Source organism: Misgurnus anguillicaudatus, chromosome 3 (assembly GCF_027580225.2).
Source record: "Misgurnus anguillicaudatus chromosome 3, ASM2758022v2, whole genome shotgun sequence".
NCBI classification, from domain to species: domain Eukaryota; kingdom Metazoa; phylum Chordata; class Actinopteri; order Cypriniformes; family Cobitidae; genus Misgurnus; species Misgurnus anguillicaudatus.
The window spans coordinates 48,770,001-48,789,689 of record NC_073339.2 but is presented as its reverse complement, the minus strand read 5'-3'; the positions used below and the strand labels follow the sequence as shown (position 1 = coordinate 48,789,689).

General features: G+C 36.5%; 2 protein-coding genes across 2 annotated transcripts in view; one reads left to right on the top strand and one right to left on the bottom strand.

Moving 5' to 3' along the window:
- The first annotated feature begins 315 nt into the window (after positions 1–315).
- On the top strand, positions 316–12,576 carry LOC129445155 (transmembrane protein 255B). Its single transcript, XM_055206296.2, has 9 exons — positions 316–792; positions 987–1,129; positions 1,806–1,868; positions 8,035–8,124; positions 8,635–8,715; positions 9,136–9,221; positions 9,311–9,470; positions 9,793–9,942; positions 11,263–12,576. Exons 1-9 carry the CDS (start codon positions 753–755, stop codon positions 11,482–11,484), a joined length of 1,035 nt encoding a protein of 344 aa, XP_055062271.1. The 5' UTR covers positions 316–752; the 3' UTR covers positions 11,485–12,576.
- gas6 (growth arrest-specific 6) overlaps positions 12,304–19,689 on the bottom strand; it is a 13,639-nt gene continuing 6,253 nt past the window's right edge. The window contains exons 6-15 of the mRNA XM_073866314.1: positions 19,089–19,201; positions 17,172–17,304; positions 16,388–16,509; positions 15,826–15,944; positions 15,538–15,727; positions 14,969–15,133; positions 13,727–13,895; positions 13,277–13,419; positions 12,992–13,196; positions 12,304–12,847 (exon numbers count right to left, since the gene is read on the bottom strand). Of these exons, the coding sequence (XP_073722415.1) occupies positions 12,696–12,847; positions 12,992–13,196; positions 13,277–13,419; positions 13,727–13,895; positions 14,969–15,133; positions 15,538–15,727; positions 15,826–15,944; positions 16,388–16,509; positions 17,172–17,304; positions 19,089–19,201 (1,511 nt within the window). The 3' untranslated portion in view covers positions 12,304–12,695. The remainder of the gene's footprint in view (positions 12,848–12,991; positions 13,197–13,276; positions 13,420–13,726; positions 13,896–14,968; positions 15,134–15,537; positions 15,728–15,825; positions 15,945–16,387; positions 16,510–17,171; positions 17,305–19,088; positions 19,202–19,689) is intronic.

The window sequence follows — 19,689 nt, the reverse complement described above, 5'->3', positions numbered from 1 at the left end:
TTTTAGTCTGGGACTAAACTTAATCCATGTCTGGTAAACTGCCCTCTATAGTGATGTTGCTCTAAGTATACTGCTCATACTAGTTTGTTTCTTAAAAATAGTAGTTTGTCTTTGTTTATATATATATATATATATATATATATATATATATATATATATATATATATATATATATATATATATATATATATATATATATATATATATATATATATATATATATATATATATATATATATATATATATATATATATATATATATTTATTTAAATGAGGTTTCAGCCACAGTATGTCTTAAACAACTTCAACTTGTTTTTATAAGTTATGTCAACTTGTCACAGGTTAAAACTTAAGTTAAATTCTTGACTTGCAAAACCAAGTTGTTTTAACGTGCTGTTTTTTTACAGTGTAAAGCCGTAATGGAGGCTTTTTTTGTATAATTAGTAACTGTTTAATCTGATTGTTCAAGGTTAATTTAACTTCCACAGTAGTTTCCAGTCAGACAACATTTATGATTGGTCTTAACTAGTATATTTTGACTAGCTAAGTCTGTTATCACTGGTTTATCTGATGAGGAGGACGTTAATTATAACGCTTGCACGCTCCTCCTTTAATGCGTCATATTGTCGCGTGAGTTTTTGAGCGCTTTGTCGCTCGCGTCGCCCCGCACTTCACGTGAACGCGCACCGATGAGCGGAGCGCCTGTACGCGCGCGGATTCATCATAAGTGTTTATAATAAACTTCATCGCGATGCAGCAGCAGACGCCCGCGGACAACGCGCGTCCAGCAGGTGCGTTTATTAACACATGATATAATGATTATAATCTTATTTATGCGTCACTATTTTCATACTTGCACGTACTTTAGACAGCTCGTGGCTTTAAAACACTGCAAAAGTTGAATTCATTTATTGTTTCTGTCATGTTATTAATTTGAGACAGTGTGTTTGTCATCATGTGTTGTGTTGTGTTGTGTTGTGTTTAGATGAATATGTGAAGAGACGTCGTACAGCTGTGTGGTGTTCAGTTTCTCTCTTTGCTCTTTCTCTTCTGATTCTTGTGATGGGACTTTTGTCTGCTACACACACTGATAATGTGGCTGTGTCGGGATATTATCCAGGAATTATAGTGAGTTCGACTTCATACATCACTTTAGTTTATATGCTTTAATCCAAATAATATTAAAACATGTTTAAAATCATGTGAAATATATCAGTCAAGTGTTTACTCTTAAAATAAAGTTGTATTTGTAAATGTTTGAAAATACTGAAACTGAAATAGACGAGTTAAAGCAAATAATCAGTCAAGAACAGCCCAGAATGAATGTGAACTCCTTTAATACGGTTTAAAAACATCTGAGGAATAAAATAACACTGAAGATGATTAAATATAGAAGAGCTTTGTTTTATTTTCTATGCTATTATTTTTGGAGTTATATTCGTCTTATTCTAATATGTGGAAAAATGTCAAATAAATAATGAGTAAAAGTTAATGAAGTATCTAATGTAAATTACTGCTTTATTCTATTAATTAATTTTGTGTTTATTCTTTTATTTTATTTCTATAACTTTATATATTACTTTTAATTGTGCACGGTATACTTTAATTTGTACTATTTTTGCACTATTTGTACCAAATGCTTTGTTAATACCAATGTAGAGCTTTTGTCGTGCCAATAATGCATTCTTAAAATAAAATAAATGAAGCGTTTCTAAGTGTTTTTAAGCTTGTGAATGGTGGTGTAGAAATGAGAATAAACTGCAGATGTTGTCATTATTAATCTCTCTCTCTTTTTCAATAATAGTTGAGTTTTGGAGCATTTCTGGGGGTCGTGGGGTTAAATCTGTTTGAGAATCGCCGGCCGATGGTGAGTACGAGCTGATGATGATGATGATGATGATGATGATGATGGGAATATCTTCACTGGGTTTACTGGCACATGTCAATAGTGTTACACTTACAGTCTGTGTATTTCTGGGACTGCTTATTTTTGTCCCTATATAATGGATTGCAGATAATATTACCCAAGTTTACCTGAGAACACAAAAAGCTCATTCGCTGTCAGATCGATAGATTTGATTGGGCATGTGGTCAGTAATGTTGAATGTGATTGGCTGAGAGCTCTGAGATGAATTAGATTATTATTGATGATTGGACTACAGCAGGATCTCATGATCAATTCAACACAAACAATAATTCACTTTTATTCTATACAATTAAACCTGATTCTGGTTGTTTAAAGTAAACTTAACTTAAACTTCTCATGTAGATGTCTGACTTTATTTCTTCTGTATAACACTAAAGCAGATGTACAGAGAGCTCTTATTGGCTGTGAAATGTTTCAATTGATTTCTGATAAAGCGCGTGTCAAACAGCAGTGTTTCTATAGTGACGGCTGGTTGATGTATTAGTAATGATGTAACCTGATTTAACAGATCACCGTCTCATCTCTTCTCCTCCTGAAACAAACTAACGCCATAATGACTGAACTTTATTTCTGTATTAGAGAAACAAGTGATGAAGGTTTTCTTGGCTCTCTCAGTTTCTTTTCTTGCATTTATTAATGTTTACCATGTTTACTACGGTCACACACTTCAACTCTGTGTGCTGTAACCATGGCAGCCTGTGGTGGATCCGTCAAGGTGTCTGTTTGTGATTTAGTGTTCTGTTGTGTTCTGGGCCCTGATCCCAGTACAGTTTTAAAATTTAATGAATGTCTCCAGGTACTCATGTGTACACACACACACACACACACACGCACACACACACACACACACACACACACACACACACAGTGTGATAAAGTGAAGTTGTGTGCTCAGGTGAAGACATTAGTGGGCATCAGTCCGTATCAGTGCAGATGAGATCATTGAAACACTCAGTAAAGTCAATGACCTCTGACCCCAGTACAGATGAGAGAGAGAGAGGTCTGTGGTCTGTGGACGAGTTTAGAGGTTAAATCCTACAGAATTATGACTGTAATGAAATACAAAGATAGTAATGTTTCACAAAATATATTACAGTCACCTTCAGACTAGAAGAGAATTAAATCAGACACACTTATCACACAGATCTCAGCTGAAAAGCGCCCGACATCATTCACGTTTTTCCATTGCCCAATAGAATGATGGGAGAGGCGGGACTTCTGTTGACAGAAGTTTACAGTTGTTTGGGATAACCGGAGACTGCAGTGTTTGTTCACCTACATCAAGGTCAAAGCAAGTGTCCTCTTTTTAAAGTTTCTGCTAATATGACACTTAACAACTAGGCTTGCAAAATTCTGGGAATTCAATTCAAGGCTGGAAACTTTCCATGGGAATTAATGGGAATAAACTGGGAATATGAAAAAGTTACAGAGTTGCCTACGTAGTGATTTTGACACGGGCACCAAATAATTTAGTGATTTTCAGTATATGGTAGTATTCCATACACAGGACACTAAAGGTTTCATCTTGTGTGTGTGCGTGCGTGCGTGCGTGCGTCTATGTCAGATGAGACTACTAAATGATACTAAAATACTAAAGAATAGAAAAAGATGGAAAGTAAAATGGGAAGAATAGAAGATTGAAGTGACTGAGTAGAATTTATGGTAGAATGTTTTCTGTTTCTGATAAGATAAAAACCTTAAACATTAAAGAAATCAGTAATGCAATATTGAGAAGCGTCTATTGTAAATAGTTACTGATATAATAGAGCAATGCCATGGTTTCAGGAAAGATTTGTTTGTGTTATATTTACGTTCTGTGGTGTCTAATGAGCTGTCCGGTGGTGACCCGTCGGCCACGTATCAGGCTTTTCCGTGCTACAATGAGGAAAGAATCAGGTTCAATTCAACAGCCTTGAACACTAAGTGCTGTGAAAATGCTGATCTCCGGGAAGCACTGAGATGATTCTAGTGATCTGGAACACGCAGACGTGGTCCTGGAGTCAGTGCAGAAGGTCTTATTTGGAACACGCAGATGAAGGTCCCTTGAAGTGAAGGTTTACTCTTCTGAGCTTCACTTTGTTGCAGACGTCTGTGATTGTCTTTCTGGATGAGAAGATCAAGGACGTGATGTGATGTGATCTGGTCAGTCTCTGAACGCACAGGCCAGAAACTCAGAACTTGTGGTCGATCTCTGTTGTCAAACTCAGAACAAGGAGTTGTGAAATCTCAAAGAGAGATTCACAAACTTGGTTGTTTTTTGATGATCTGTTATTGTCTCTCTCAGTAGATGGACACAAAAGGTACTTTAATAACTTTCCTGATGCAGAACCGTGATTGGCTGTTGATGTCAGATGAAGTCCACCGAATGTGGCCCACTTTTCTTCACTGTGAGGAAGTCATTTGCATAGCATAAAGTAAACTACATTAACTACATTAACTTTGTCTTTAGAATTTAATTTACAAACCATTTACAAAATACCACTGGCATTATCCTGAATGTAAAAAGTATAAACATGACAGCAAAATGTTATCATATCAAACATTTGTTCGTTTGTTCGTTCGTTCATTCATTACTCTGATTATTTAAACAGTTTCATAAAACAGAGATGTAATTCACAATGCTAGTGTCTTTAAACGAGTATAAAGTTCATAGGTGATGGTTTTAAGTCCATTTTGTTGGTGGAAGGATGTAAAGATTTGTTGTTTGGTTAGCCAATATCATCCTGCCTTCAGATGATGGTGAAGGGGGTTTGAATGGATAATAAGCAGAGATTGTGTTGGCCAATCAAAATATGAGCTCGGCCATAAAAGATGTTGGTCAGTTGTCTTATCTGATCGAACCAGACACCTGTTTGTGTTAACCCACCAAAACCCAGTCCAAATGTAGCAGTTAGGGAGGAGAATGCTGGTTATCTGCTGTTCCTACACCTTGAACAGGGAACTTAAATCTAATGAAAAAATCTTACATTTTATTAAAAACAAGAAGATTTAATGTAATTTGAGTTGCACATTCATCAGTCACATGCACACAACACACAGTTTACTGAAGGGACATTGAGGCCACACGAACCCCTCTTACATAACATTCACAGATCATTTCTTCAATTCTGCACACTAAATATCTTTTGATGTATTCATTAATGTGTTTAAAACTTCCTTGTGTTGTGTGTAAGCTACAGCAACAACATTATAGCACTGTAAAGACAAATACACTGAGAAAACATTTAGGTGAGATCGATAAAAAAGTTAGTGTCTAAATTTTTTTATTTATGGTTGCATATGAAAAAGTTAATATAAATTCCCATAAATTCCTGTTCAGTTTTCCAATTTGGAATATTCCAATGGAAAGTTTCCAGAAATTTACTTTCCTCCCCTTTGCAACCCTGTTAACAACAAACTAGGGATGCACCGTTAGGATTTTTTTGGGCCGATACCGATTTAAACAGACAACTTCTGGCCGATGCCGATACCGATATTAAACACTTGTATACAATACTATACAGTTGGTCTATTAGCTAGTTTATTTCTGCATCAAATTATTTTTACTGAACATGGATTTGAACTGACCAACATAATAAGAGAGGCACAAATTAAGCTAAAACAAATATAATAAGACGGCATGACAACCTTCAAAGGTGGTTTTTGCTATTCAGCATTTATTTTATTAACAACATTAACTCATTTTTTACATATAATGGATTTCTTTATGCAGTTAATTAATAAACAATCGGTATCGGCCTGTCTCGTGCTATTGCCGATATGCCGATGGTTTCAAATTCATCAAAAATTGGCCGATAAATATCGGCGGCTGAAACATCGGTGCATCACTACAACAAACTAAAGTTTCAAAAGCGCTCATGCTTTAATATTTGATTGACAGGACAGCTGCATTAGTGATTGCCTGACAATATAAAAAACCGCAGCGCTCTTCTCTGCTCTGAAGTCAGTCAAATAAAGAGAGTTCAGTCCACCTCTGTTAAAAACACACACCAATCACGCGTCATTGATGTCTACACGTGTGTGTGTGTGTGTGTGTGTGTGTGTGTGTGTGTGTGTGTGTGTGTGTTTTAATAGTTAATGAAGTGTGTTGGCTGCTGGTTAGTTTGTGTAGATGGTGTTGAGTTACTGAGATGTAGATCTTCTGTCTGTAATGACATCTTTAAAGTGTTATTGTGTTGTGTTGTGTTTGTTGTTTTGTTTAAATCCACTCAAATGTGTGTTTGAAAGCTCATTTATTATTTCATACTAATCTCCATTCAGCTTCAGTTGTGTTGTGTGGGTTTACCTGCACTTGACTAGAGATATCTGATATAACCACTGAGCACTAATGCGACGGTCAATAAGTCCCGCCTTCCAGAATAAAACAACCAATCAGTCAATCAATCTACTGACGTGACTTCCCTAAAAAAACTTTGATGTTTTATATTTGTATTTATTAAACACTTGAATTAAAAGTGACTACATTTATCATCTTACTCTTTAAACTTTATGATCTTGTGTCTTATTTATAAGTTGCTTTATATGAAATCTTTCATTAAAGGAATAAATGTGAATTTGTGTAGTTGAGTTTGATTTGATTCATCTGATGATATAGGCAAGGCAAGGCAAGGCAAGTTTATTTGTATAGCACATTTCATACACAGAGGTCATTCAAAGTGCTTTACATAGAAATGAGAAAACAATATATAAAAGAGAAAAAAGAAAATGTAAAAATAATAGATACACAATAAAATCACAATAAAAACAAAGATACATGAGAATTTAGAAAGAAAATAAATGTGATTTTAATAAAAACACTTTAAAATGAATAAAACAGAAATAAAAGTGACTTGAGTTAAAAGTGCAGTCAGTGTGAAGCAGCACAGTGCTCAAGAGTTAAACAGATGTGTTTTTAATCTAGATTTAAAAGTGTTTACTGTTGAAGCACATCTGATCTCTTCTGGAAGCTGATTCCAGCTAGAGGTGGCATAATAACTAAATGCTGACGCACCTTGTTTTGAGTGAACCCTTGGGATTTCTAACTGACCTGATCCTAATGATCTGAGTAATCTTTTAGGTTTATATACAGTTAGCATATCTGTCATGTATTTGGGTCCTAAGCCATGAAGTGATTTATAAACGAGTAACAATACTTTAAAATCTATTCTAAATGTAACAGGTAGCCAGTGTAAGGACCTGAGGACTGGAGTAATGTGCTCAGATTTTTTGGTTCTGGTCCGAATTCTGGCAGCAGAGTTTTGTATGAGCTGCAGCTGTCTAATGGTCTTTTTGGGGATCCCAGTAAGAAGTCCATTGCAGTAATCCACCCTGCTGGTGATGAAAGCATGAACAAGTTTCTCTAAGTCCTGTCTTGAGACAAAACAGCTAATTCTGGCAATATTTCTGAGATGGTAGTAAGCTGATTTGCTTATTGCTTTCACATGACTACTGAAATTAAGGTCAGACTCTAAAATTACACCAAGATTTCTGACTTTATTTTGTGTCTTTAGACCCCTAGAGTCAAGGTATGTGTTAACTTTGAGAGTTTCATCTTTATTTCCAGATACAATGACTTCAGTTTTGTCTTTGTTTAACTGGAGGAAGTTTTGACGCATCCAACAGTTAATTTCATCAATGCATTTACATAGAGAGTCAATGGGGCTGTAGTCATTAGGTGACAGGGCTAAGTATATCTGGGTGTCATCTGCATAGCTGTGGTAAGCAATTTGGTTCTTTTTCATTATTTGACCAAGTGGGAGCATATACAAATTAAACAGAAGCGGTGCAATATAAACTCATAAAAGATGTGATTGAGAGAATGACATTATTAATGATTCATTATGATTGTGATCATTATTCTGATTATTTGTGTGATTGTTCTTTAACTTTCCTTTCCTCCACAGACAGTAAATTACCCATAAAGCATTGTGCCAGCAGACTCCAGTGAAACAAAGCTTTACATTTACTTTATTACTGCAATCACACACACACACACAGAGAGAGAGAGAGAGAGATTGTGTTTGTTCTTCATATATATCTGCTGCTGTACATTAAAGTGTTTTATATTTTTAGCTCTGCAGTAAAACAGATTTAAACTAAATAAATGATTGAATGTTTTCTCTTCTAGTTGATAGCGTCGATTATTTTCATCAGTCTGGGTGTTGTGTCGTGTTTTCTCTGTGCTGTCATTGACGGTGTCATTGCTGCTGAGTTTATTGTGAGTAACACACACACACACACACACACACACACACACACACACACACACACACACACACACACACACACACAGTCATGTTATAATGTTTTCTCTTGAATATGTTTTGATATTTTCTTCTTCATCTTCTTCGCAGTGAGTTTCTCTGTGATGTTTGATATTCTGAGTTTTTTGTCAGATCTTGTAAATGTTAAACTCATAAGATGAGAAATGAATCATAGCAGTAAATATTTTGTGTTGTTATTTTGAGTTCTGAATGAAGAAAATTATTGAGATCTTTAAACACACTTGAGCGATTTTAAGGGTTTGGTTTATGATCAGAATCGTCAGAATGAGTCATTATGTCCGTTCATTCGTTCATTCATGTCATCATAAGAATTAAAAACCTCAATCTAAAGTGTCTCTGATGAAGGTTTTATAGCGCAAACACGTCAGAAATAAATCACTCAACTCTTACTGATCTCAATTACTGTCAACATTAACTCTTTGTGTGTGTGTGTGTGTGTTCAGGACAGGAGACCGCTGATGGAAGGTCGTTGTGAGTTTTTCTCCAGTAGTTCAGGTTATGGTTATGAGAGTTATTACACAGAGGTGAGTCTGTTTCTTACACTATAACACAATAAAGATGTTCTTTCATCACAGTTGTGTCTTTGTCTTTGTAATAATCTGTCATGATTTTATTCTTTATATTGATTTTGGTTTCATTAAACTGAATCATTTTACTACTAAAGCTTCATCTGTGAGTTTAAGTCAGAGGAGTTTTATAGAGATGTGAATAAAAGCATCATTACAGTCCTTACAGGTTTACAGCTCCATCTGTTGGTCAGTTAGAATCATGAACACTCACTTTATTCAATTCATTTATAAACTTAAATCAATAAATCAAAGTCTCTTTGTGTTTTCTGAAGATGTTTATTGGCACTGAAAATATACATTTGTACCTAACAGCTAATATATGAGTTGTGTATATCTGTTGTGTATATGTCTGTTTCTCTGTGTGTATGTGTACAGGTCCAGTGTCAGTCATACGGTAAACAGTGTACACTGAAAGTGAAGAGTAACACCTGTTATTGTTGTGACTTATACAGCTGTGAGAGGTGAAGGATCAGATAGAAAAATAATGTCTGAAGATTTACAGCTTTACATGATGATCACTCATTCTCTCTCTCTCTGTGTGTGTGTTCAGTTCAGATTATCACACACAGTATTATGAGTTTACGGGTGTAAGGAGCTGTTGGGATGTTGTGTATCTCTACCGGTTGATGTGGGCGTGTGTGACGCTCAATGTTCTGGGTGTGTTTTTGGGAATCATCACTGCCGCAGTTCTGGGAGCCTTTAAAGATTTGGTGAGAGTCTAACAATGAACAGATAAAGATTCAGATTCAGTAAAGTGATTCTTCACTTAATGATTCACTTTGTTATGAGCTGAGTGTGTGTCGGTATTTAATAATAACTTCTTGATCTTGATTACACAATATCATTACTGTCAACACATTAGTGTATCTTTTGACATTTTTATGAAATCCTACATAATTTGCCTTATATAAGTCAAGATGTTGTCATGCAAATGATGTTATTAATTAATAGAGCTCTTCTGTGTTGAGTCTTATCTGTGTGTGTGTGTGTGTGTGTTGTGTGTTGTGTGTGTGTGTGTGTTGTGGTCTTCAGGCTCCTGTGGATCAGCGTCAGATGTCTCAGAGTCCAGCTGCACCTCCTCATATTCTTTATAATCCCACTCAACATCTCCTCACATATGGTGGATTCTGTCCATCTGGACAAACACTACCAGGATTCCCTGCTTATGGTTTACCCATGCAGGTCAGATCTCATCAATCATTTATTAAAGGATTGGTTTAATGCGATTTCATGCATTCTGACTTATTAACACAGTTATAGATTTGTAATCCTCATGTCAAACAAATGCAAAGTGTCAAAAAAGCAGTTGAGCGTATTTCTGGTTCAAACTAGAAAGTTTCGGAAAGTTTGGTTATTCGTTACATACCAGTGACTCCATATTCCTTTTATAGGCACTTCCCCCAGAAAAGCACTCCCACAAGGACGCTCATTAGCATTGATCCTTCCAGTAAAAGTAACCCCATATGGCAAAATATATCTTTTCAAATATAAGTTAAAATGTATTTTAAAATATACAAAAAATGGCCAAAAAATGTATGTGCTGAAATATATTTTGAAATATAGTTACAAAAATGTCATTTTTCACCAATACATTTTTTGGCTATTTTTTGTATATTTTGAAATATATTTAAAAATAAATATTTTAAAGCAATTATATTCAAGATGCATTTAAAAAAAGAAAAACTTTGTATGTTACAAACCTGTAAACATAAGGTTTGAAAAGATATCAAATTATAAGTATGTTTTTGTAGTTGAATGAAGTAATAAACCCGAAGAGGCGGTGGGTTACAGTGCATTTTCTAACAGATAAGGGGCGTTATTAGGAACGACGTGAAGCAGAGTTAGCTGTTATAAAATGCACTGTAACATCATTGCTTCACGGGGCTTATTGCTTTTATAAAACTGTTACTTCATATGCATAGCAGGGTTTCGTAAAATAAAATCATCTTTATTTGTTCTCTTTTTTATCACCTCTGCAATTATTTCAGCTTTTTGCTCAAAATCAGATTTTTGTAAATGACTTAGAGATCAGATTCAGAGTGATGATCAAAACTTACAAGTACATCTACAAAATGTATTTAGCATTTATTTCAAACATATTTTTGGCCAAAGATTTTTTTTGCCGTGCACGTGACAGCTTTGTTCTATATCAAGACTTAACAATAGCACAAAAAGAAGTGTGTTTTTGGATGTAAGGAGAAGAAACCCTTGTTCAGGTTTCTAAGTAAGTCAGCTTTATGAAAACAATGGATATAGTTTCTTTATGTTTGTCCCAACCGGGTCATGAGTCACAGGCGGTAAGCAAAACTACATCAAATGTCTGTATATGCACTTACGCGTCGATGGCCAACATAACAAATAAACAACACAAACGCGTGTGAAGTTCTCCAGAGATAGTTGGATGATATTTTGCACCGTGTGTCACTTATAAAAGTGTGTAACACATTTCTTTCTGAAGATCAAACTTAAGTTTCTTCTGTTAACTGTGATTTTTTTTCTCAGCATATGAATAATTACCCAGCACTGACCTCAGGTCAGCCAAACCCTGAGACTTCTGCTTCATCATCAGATGAACCTCAACCTTCAGTCCAGAGCGGAAACCCATCAGTACCGAACCAATCCACATCTCAGGACCCCGGTGGATACATGTTGACTCCAAACGCACCTTCACTTTATCCAAACTCTTTAGGAGCCTTTGAGAAACCTCCACCGTACGCCTGTTAACATCCACAACCAATCACACCTCCACATGAAGATGATCTGAGTTGATTTGTGTCTGTGTGATATGATCTCAGTTATTATTTCTGGATTATTGTTGAGTGTTTCTGTCCCAGCTGGAGCTTCAGATGTTCTGAGTTTAATCCACGTTTAGCTTTGTGACTCTGTTGTTTGTTAAATGAACAGCAATAATTATGCGCTGTATAAATGATATAAAGATGATAGATGTCTGATCTTCTCTGTGGTGTTCGATACAATCATTTAATCCTGTTGAGGATGTGAAGCAGACAAACATGAACATTTTTGACAATAGCTAACAAAAAGAAGAGAACAACAGATAGATGTGCTGTAATAATCCATAAACACCCAAACTTCATCCATCCTAAAGAGTCACAAATCAATAACGGCATAGACACTTTTTATTTTCATACATGTGCATTAATGCACTAAAAACTAGTGTACTAAATTTGTCATCTATGAACATAGTGCTGTATATACTGTAGTGCTGCTGTTGTGAATCGAGATCGGCTGTGTAAAGATTATGAAACAATCTGCCATCAGCTCCATTAACACAATGACAGAGAGAGACGGGTCACGTAACTAGTCGTCCTCTACAAAAGGTTAAACATTTGCATCCCTGAAAAGAGATTTCGTTGCATTAAACCCAGAACATTAAATCTGCACATGAACGTCTGCTGTGTCAGGATTTAGATGATATTCAAGTGATTCGTGTTAAATATATTAACGTGTAGACGGACGTTTGATAAGGTCAGGATTTATTTCTCTTTCGTGAACTCAGAACAAACATGAACCAAATACAAAACCATTCAGTGTACAATGATTAAAAACACAAACTAAAATCAAACAAGAAGAGACTAAAATAAAGTCAACTAGTGAAGACGATGATATTGATATGATGTTGAGCACCTACATTGAGACCTTTAGCTGTCTGAAGGTCTTTAGAGATATGAAGGTGGTTGAATGTTTTACAGTCACATATTTACACATACAGTATTTATATATTACAGCGCTCTTAATCTCAGTAGCTTGTGTTGTGTCTAATGTAAGCATGTAAATAATAAAGACATCTACAGTGTGTGTGTGTGTGCTGAACTTCATACAGGATCTGGGTTTATGGTGCGTTTACTGGACCTGAATGAAACATCTCTTAATTATTGGAGTAAATGTTAGAGATGGGCGGCAGTGTGTTTGAACTCTTATTGTTGAGCGCTCACTAGAGGACAGGAGTGAGATCGAATGTCATTGTGCTTGTGTTGAGCTTCATCCACGTCCAGCAGACGACCGTTAACCCTCACGTCCATACAGCCGCTGAAGAACGCAGAGACGGGCGTGGACACCAGAGAAACATCTGCAGAAGAGAAACAAGTCTTCACTGACCCTGACTGTACTTAATACTTGACTGGCCTGAATTCAACTAGATAAAACATTACAAAGATAACAATTGAACAGATATTTGATTTACCACAGTAAAGGTCAGAAATTGAAATTGTACCTGGTAGTCCCCCAATAAATGTGCTGTATGACGAGAGATCAAGAGCTTCCAGATTCTCCACAGACTCGGTTCGACCCGGCTGTCCGTCCACCTCCAGTATTGTGCTGTTTCCTGATACGCTGACGTTGACCGTATGTGTCTCTGAATCACTGAAAGAGACTGAAGCGCTGGCCACCACCACATCACCGAATGACACCAACACGTGCTGCAACATCAAAATCATTCAGCATTCAGAATATCAACTACACAACATGCGTTTAACATGATGTACACAAACACACTGACCGGTGTCCACTCGAAGGTTTTAGGATGATGATCTGAGATCGAGACGGAGAACGGGACTCTGTCGTGATGAATCAGAGCCAATAAAACACCCATACTGGATACAGGACGCACGTTCAGATGAATCCTGAGGGTCTGATTGTCTCCTATATCAATACACAAAACTTCACTTTAACAAAATAAAACACACATTCAGCTCATAGTTTACCTGAAATAAAACTTTTCTTTTAAAAATAATGCAAAATAATCATATAATTAATAATTCATACCGTAGAGATTCAGAATGATTTGATTTTTGCTTAAAGTCACATTTTATTATCATGTTGAAATTAACATTTAAAGTCATCAGATTCTTTATGCAGCATGTTATGTCTCTCTCTCTCTCTCTCTCTATCTATATCTCTCTCTCTCTCTCTCTCTCTCTCTCTATCTATATCTCTGTCTCTCTCTCACCGTGGCTGTGATTGAAGAAGGCAAAACCGTGTCCGGTGTAGAAGGTGCTGTGATCTTCTATAGCGTAACACTGCATGCGTTCATTGTTTCGGATGGTCTCCTGAATGGACGTGTCTTCACCTGTTAACCAGCGCCAGTCCTTCATACACGCATCTAACCGAGGATTCACCTGCACACAAACACAGACAGATTAACTCAAATCACTCAAAGCTCAAATCACATGACCTAACATCACCAATCACTGTATTTCTGTCACACAACCAGAGATTCATCATTGCCATATGAAGCACAGAAGCTGAACACAAACTAAACACACACACACACACTTGTGTCGATGGGGCTATTTTTTGGGGGGCAGGGGGTTGTCTTAATTTGGCCACAACTTTTTCTGTGTTTCACCAAATGGAATGATTTTTGGTGACCGATATTATATTGACACACATTTTAATAAAATGCTTTGAAATTTAGCCACTAAATTAAACTTTTTTTCTCCAAATGTTTTTGCATAAAGCTGTTAATCAACCTCAGTACTGATCAAAACTACCTAAATTCCATGATTTTATAAGTGGTGTGACTAATTTAGTAAAAAAAATTACACACAAAAGGACTAATTTTCAATATAAAAAGTGATTGTAAACTGGATTTTGTTTTACCTTTTTCAGTCTTGGGCATGTAAACAATTTAAAAAATGTGGTTATAATGGAAGTCAATGGGGCAAAAATGGCCACAAACCATAAATGAGGGAGAAAAAGAAATTCTGATGCTGCACAAAAACTAAAAACGCATGAAAGCCAATGTCTTTACTAATCTTTGGCATGCCCAAAACCCAGAAAAAAAATCCATCCAACAATCACTTTTAATATTGAAAATCAGTCATTTTGTGTGTTTTTTCCCTCAAATCAGTGACATCACTTATTAACTTTGCAATATAAGAGTTTAAATCATGACATTTTTGTAAACATTTGGTAGTACTGGGGTTGATCAACAGATGTATGCAAAAAAGTTAAAAAATATTTATCTGATACATTTTTACAGCCATTTAATTTAGTGGCCATTTTTGGGTATTAAATTGGAACAATGCACAAGGGTTAAATAAAGTGTCATTAATCCCACTGAACATGATCAGATGATTAATTAAGATCCCGTGGATATTCCTACAGGATGTGATTGACGTGTTCATCAACTGTTCAACAGCAGCAGATGTTCATGCAGGACAGACGTTTCTAGCAGATCATCACTCACCTTGCTAACAAGCCCCTCCTCTTTAAAAGGAACTCCGCCCACTGTCAGGTTGAGCTCATGCATGCCTTTATTCTGTGTGAACAGATCTCCATTGACTGCGATCTTCATCACCGCCTCCCTGTCAATCTTAATGACGAGACTCCGCCCCTGCTCCTCTACTGAGATCTGGGATGAGATGTCAACATTCAGTTTCTTATTCAATGATGACCGGAAACATGGTACTAATTACTAAAAGACAAATTTTGTGTGCCAATTTATATATTTTAAAAATATGATATACTTTATAAATATGTATACTGTACATGAATTGATCAGAATTGTATAAATAATAATAAATCTATAATATGATAATGTATAAATAACTATCAAATAAAAACAAATCAATGTCAGTGCACTCTGTCACCAACAAACAGAAAATCAAACAAACAAAAAATAATTATCATTTAGAAACACAAATATAAAATAAGTATGCAGGGAAATAATTGCAAGAAAAAAATAGTTGACAACATGACGTGACTACAAAAGGTTTAATGATAAATGATTTGAATCTATCGGTGTTGACCTCTGACCTTATGCCACTGTCCGTCATTGACCGGCGGTCCGCTGCTGGTCATTCGACCGACAGATCCGTACTTTAACTGCAGCTCCAGTTTTCCATGATGAATCAACAGAACAATCCAGGAGCTGTTGAGATGACCACCAGCGAAGAAGATCACACCTTCTGAATCAAAAGTCCTGAGATCAAACTCAGCTGTGAATCTACAGGAAGCACACAAACACATCATCACAAACACACCATCACAAACACATCACAAAAAACAAGTCAACGAGCGTACAGTTGTGTAGTTTCTGCTCACCCGGTCTGAACCCGTCGACGAAAACGAAGTCTGACCACAGGAATCCCGCTGAACATCCGGCCCAGATACAGCGAGCGAGAGTTTCTCTTCATACTCGCTGGAAGACGAGTCTCAATAACCTTCAACATTACAAAGATTAACAGAAAAACAAACACATCACTTTATAACTTTAACATACATTGATGACTTTGGCCGACGCTTTTATCTAAAGTGACATACAGTGCATGCATTACAAGCAAACATGTTTTTAGTACGTGTGTTCACTGGGTTCAAACCCACGACCTTTGGCACTGTTAACGCAATCCTCTACCACTAAACTATACAGAAACATAAAGACGCTTCAGAGAACACAATCAATCCAAACACTGTTGTGAACTCTTTATTTATTTTGTGTCAAATCATTCAGACTCATGCTGTCGATCAGAAATCAATCTCATCCAATCAGATTCTCAGAGCTCATAAAAACAAGCTGTTGTACATTATAAAGGTTAAATGAATTTCTTTATGTTATATAAAGATATAGTATGTGGAGGAGTCGTGTGGTTGTAATGGAGAGTTTTACCTCACAGTTCCTCTGATCCTGAGTCAGTCTCTTGCCCTGTCGCCCATCACAGTAACAACGGAAACTTCCAGGCGTGTTCACACAATCCTCCTGACACACACCAGACTCACACTCATCTACATCTACACAACATCACACAAGAGAGGTGCTCAGACCTTTTCCCAGACAGGGATTAAACTAGTCCTAGACTCAAATAAGTGTAAGTGCACCCTTTGATTTGACTCAAAATTCACACAAGTAATGTTTTTAGTAAGGCATGTTTGTTAAAACTAGTTATATTTCATAATTAGACTAAGACCTAGTCCTGGTTTAAGATAATCTCTGCCGCTTAGTCTTCTAATTAACTATAACAGACTAAAAACAAACTCAGTCATCTCTATATTTACAGGGAAATAAAGTGTGTCTCAATCTGATCTGAGATCTGTTTAACAGCTGCTGATTTCCACACTCACTCATTATCATTATATCTCATCTCAGATTAAAAAAGAGATTAAACATCCTTCAGTAAAGTTTCATGTGTATTCATGTATTCAGGAATGAAAGTGTAGCTGAACTGAAACTGAATGAAGCGCACACTACAGCTGTTATGTAACCTACATACTTTTTCCCTTTCTGACTGAGAGAAATCTTTCCAGAAGCATGTAAACAGCTCAGAATAACCACCAACACAGAAACATGTCAACTCATGACTGTACTGACACCAGAGATACAGATAATGGTTATAAGCTCTGTTCTGAGATCAGTTTAAATACAGAGATGTAGTTATTGTTTGCTGTGATGTCACCTGTACAGCTCTTGGTCAGATTGTCATAGACGAATCCCTCCTCACATAAACACTCATGACTTCCTAAGAGATTCTCACAGCGAGCCGTTCCACAAACTTCAGGTGTTTCCACACACTCATCTACATCCACACAACACACACAGAGAGAGAGAGAGAGAGAGAAAGAGAGAGAGAGAGAGACATGAACACTGTGTTTAATCTGACAGTGCTTATATTGTTATTGATTGTGTGAATGACAGTCACTGCAGTAATGCTGTATATAAAGTTATTAAAGGTGCCATAGAATGTAAAACTGTATTTATGTAGGCATAGAGATCTGTACATGTTAATGACATATCATGAGCCTAAACATGAATGTTTCCTCCTTCTTATGTAAACCTTGTGAATGCAGAAGACCGACTGCTGGAAAACAGACCAATCACAACATAACACCAACTGTGACGTTACAGTCCAGATACACCTCCAACATTAAATTAATTACAATGTTGTTACAATGATAAAACAAAGTTGTGACTGATGAGTAAGCACTATATGCTAGTTAATGCTATATGCTAACGTTTAGGTTGAAATTCTACTTTTGAGGTTATAGTTACGTTTTGCAGGTCCATACTGAAAAAAAACTTAGCACTCAGAAACGTCCATTAACAATCTTAAAACAATTGATTATTACTCAAAATCTGATACAGACTCAAACATAAGATCTGTTTACACACACACAGAGCTACTGAAGGAGAAACAGCCAATCAGAGCAGAGCTCAACATTATTATTCATGACCCTTGAAATAAGATAATAATAGACCATTTCATTCTAAAGACAAATCCTAATGTTGTAAATGGACATGAAAAACTGACTCTGGATCATTTATATCCAGAAATACCTTCTAGATATCATAGAAGAATTTAACAGATTAGTTCAACATTGAATTCTTTGGCACCTTTAAACCTTTACACCAGACTGAGGTCAACATTGTGTTATGATGAATGTAATGTAACAACATCTGTAAATGTTAATTCCTTGTAAAGTTCTGCTCAAGAATCACATCAACAGCAGTAATAAAGTTTATAAACAGAGTTAAAGGTGACATAGAATGATTGAACGGAGTATTTATCCTTGTTCTGTGATGTGACATGTAGACAAATACATTTTTGTTTGGGTCTGTAATGCCTTAGAAGCTTCCTAAAAACCTCTCTCAGAAAGCTATAATAGGGTGTGGGATTTTAAACAAGTGGTTTTGCACCTATTTGGCTCCCCCTACTGGCTTAACTTGCAATTACTGATTGGCTGACTTTGCTGCCACTCAAAAGATGTAGCCAAATATTTTAAAGTGGAGGGGCAGTTAGATGCCTGTGATGTCATAAGCATCAGTTTTTCAGATTGGGCTGTTTTCTGGCTGACATTTCTAAAAGAGGAATTTCTATGAGACTGAGATGTTTAGCACTTTTTGTATGTTTGTGAATGTGGGTAGACTACCATTATTCAACAAAGACAAGGTAAAAATGGGTTTTCATTCTCTGTCCCCTTTAAGTGCTCTTCTGACACCATTAAGACAACATGAGCAGAGATGAGCAGATGTCAATCCATCAGATTTCTCACTGCATGTGTTTCTCTGCAGTCTTTTAATGTAAAGTGTCTGTCAGCCAATCAGCTGCCACTGTATCTGCAGTATGACAACACATTCACATGCTGTTAGTTGTGGCTAGGTTACAGCTTTGGCCAAATCTCGCCGAATGAGCGCTGTTTTCATGCTAATCCTACCCCCAAACCTTACCCTAAACCCAACACTTCACAGGATTCAGGCTGTAGCTTTATCCCCTCTAGCCATACTGCTGCTGCGGTCAAGTCCAGATAGTTTCTAATGTTAGCATGCTAGTTCAGCTAGAGAAGTCTCATACGGTTCGGAAAGACTTACCCACACAGGCGTGGTGACCCGAGAGTCTGTAACCATGACGACACCAGCAGTGGTAACTTCCTCTAGTGTTGTTACATTCATGCTCACAACCACCGTTACTTCTGCTGCACTCGTTCACATCTTCATCACAAACACACATACTTAAAAACCCTGCCTCCTGATTGGATGATGTTTTATTTGTGGGTGTGGTCACACATGAAGACAGAAGCTCAGTGTTGCAGTGATATTAATGAGTCATCTGAGAGACTTTAGTCTGTGTTTGTTTTTGTCCTGATTTGAGTTCATGACTCACAGCTGATGATGATTCTTACATTCACTCAACAACAACACCGTGAACATTTCTCTCTCTCTCTCTGTCTGTATTGTGTGTTTCATATACGCTGATTCAGTCCTTCTCTTCCAATACAAACGTTTAGGATCAACCTGTAAAGTAACTCAATCCCAGCATGCAACACAAGCTGCAGGGCACACAGAGGACACTGGATCTGTGTCCTTCAGTCTGATGATCATGAAGATGAAGAAAGTCAAATACTAATTACATGACTGAAGATGTCATTAGTAACTAGTAATCAATAACTTATTTTAAGTAACTTACACAACACTTTGCA

Bases quoted from the DNA above. Each gene is read 5' to 3' on its own strand.
- LOC129445155 (XM_055206296.2), top strand. From the start codon at position 753: ATGCAGCAGCAGACGCCCGCGGACAACGCGCGTCCAGCAG. The intron at 1,869-8,034 runs GTGAGTACGAGC...TTTCTCTTCTAG, and splicing joins TTGAGAATCGCCGGCCGATG to TTGATAGCGTCGATTATTTT. The intron at 8,716-9,135 runs GTGAGTCTGTTT...GTATGTGTACAG, and splicing joins ATGAGAGTTATTACACAGAG to GTCCAGTGTCAGTCATACGG.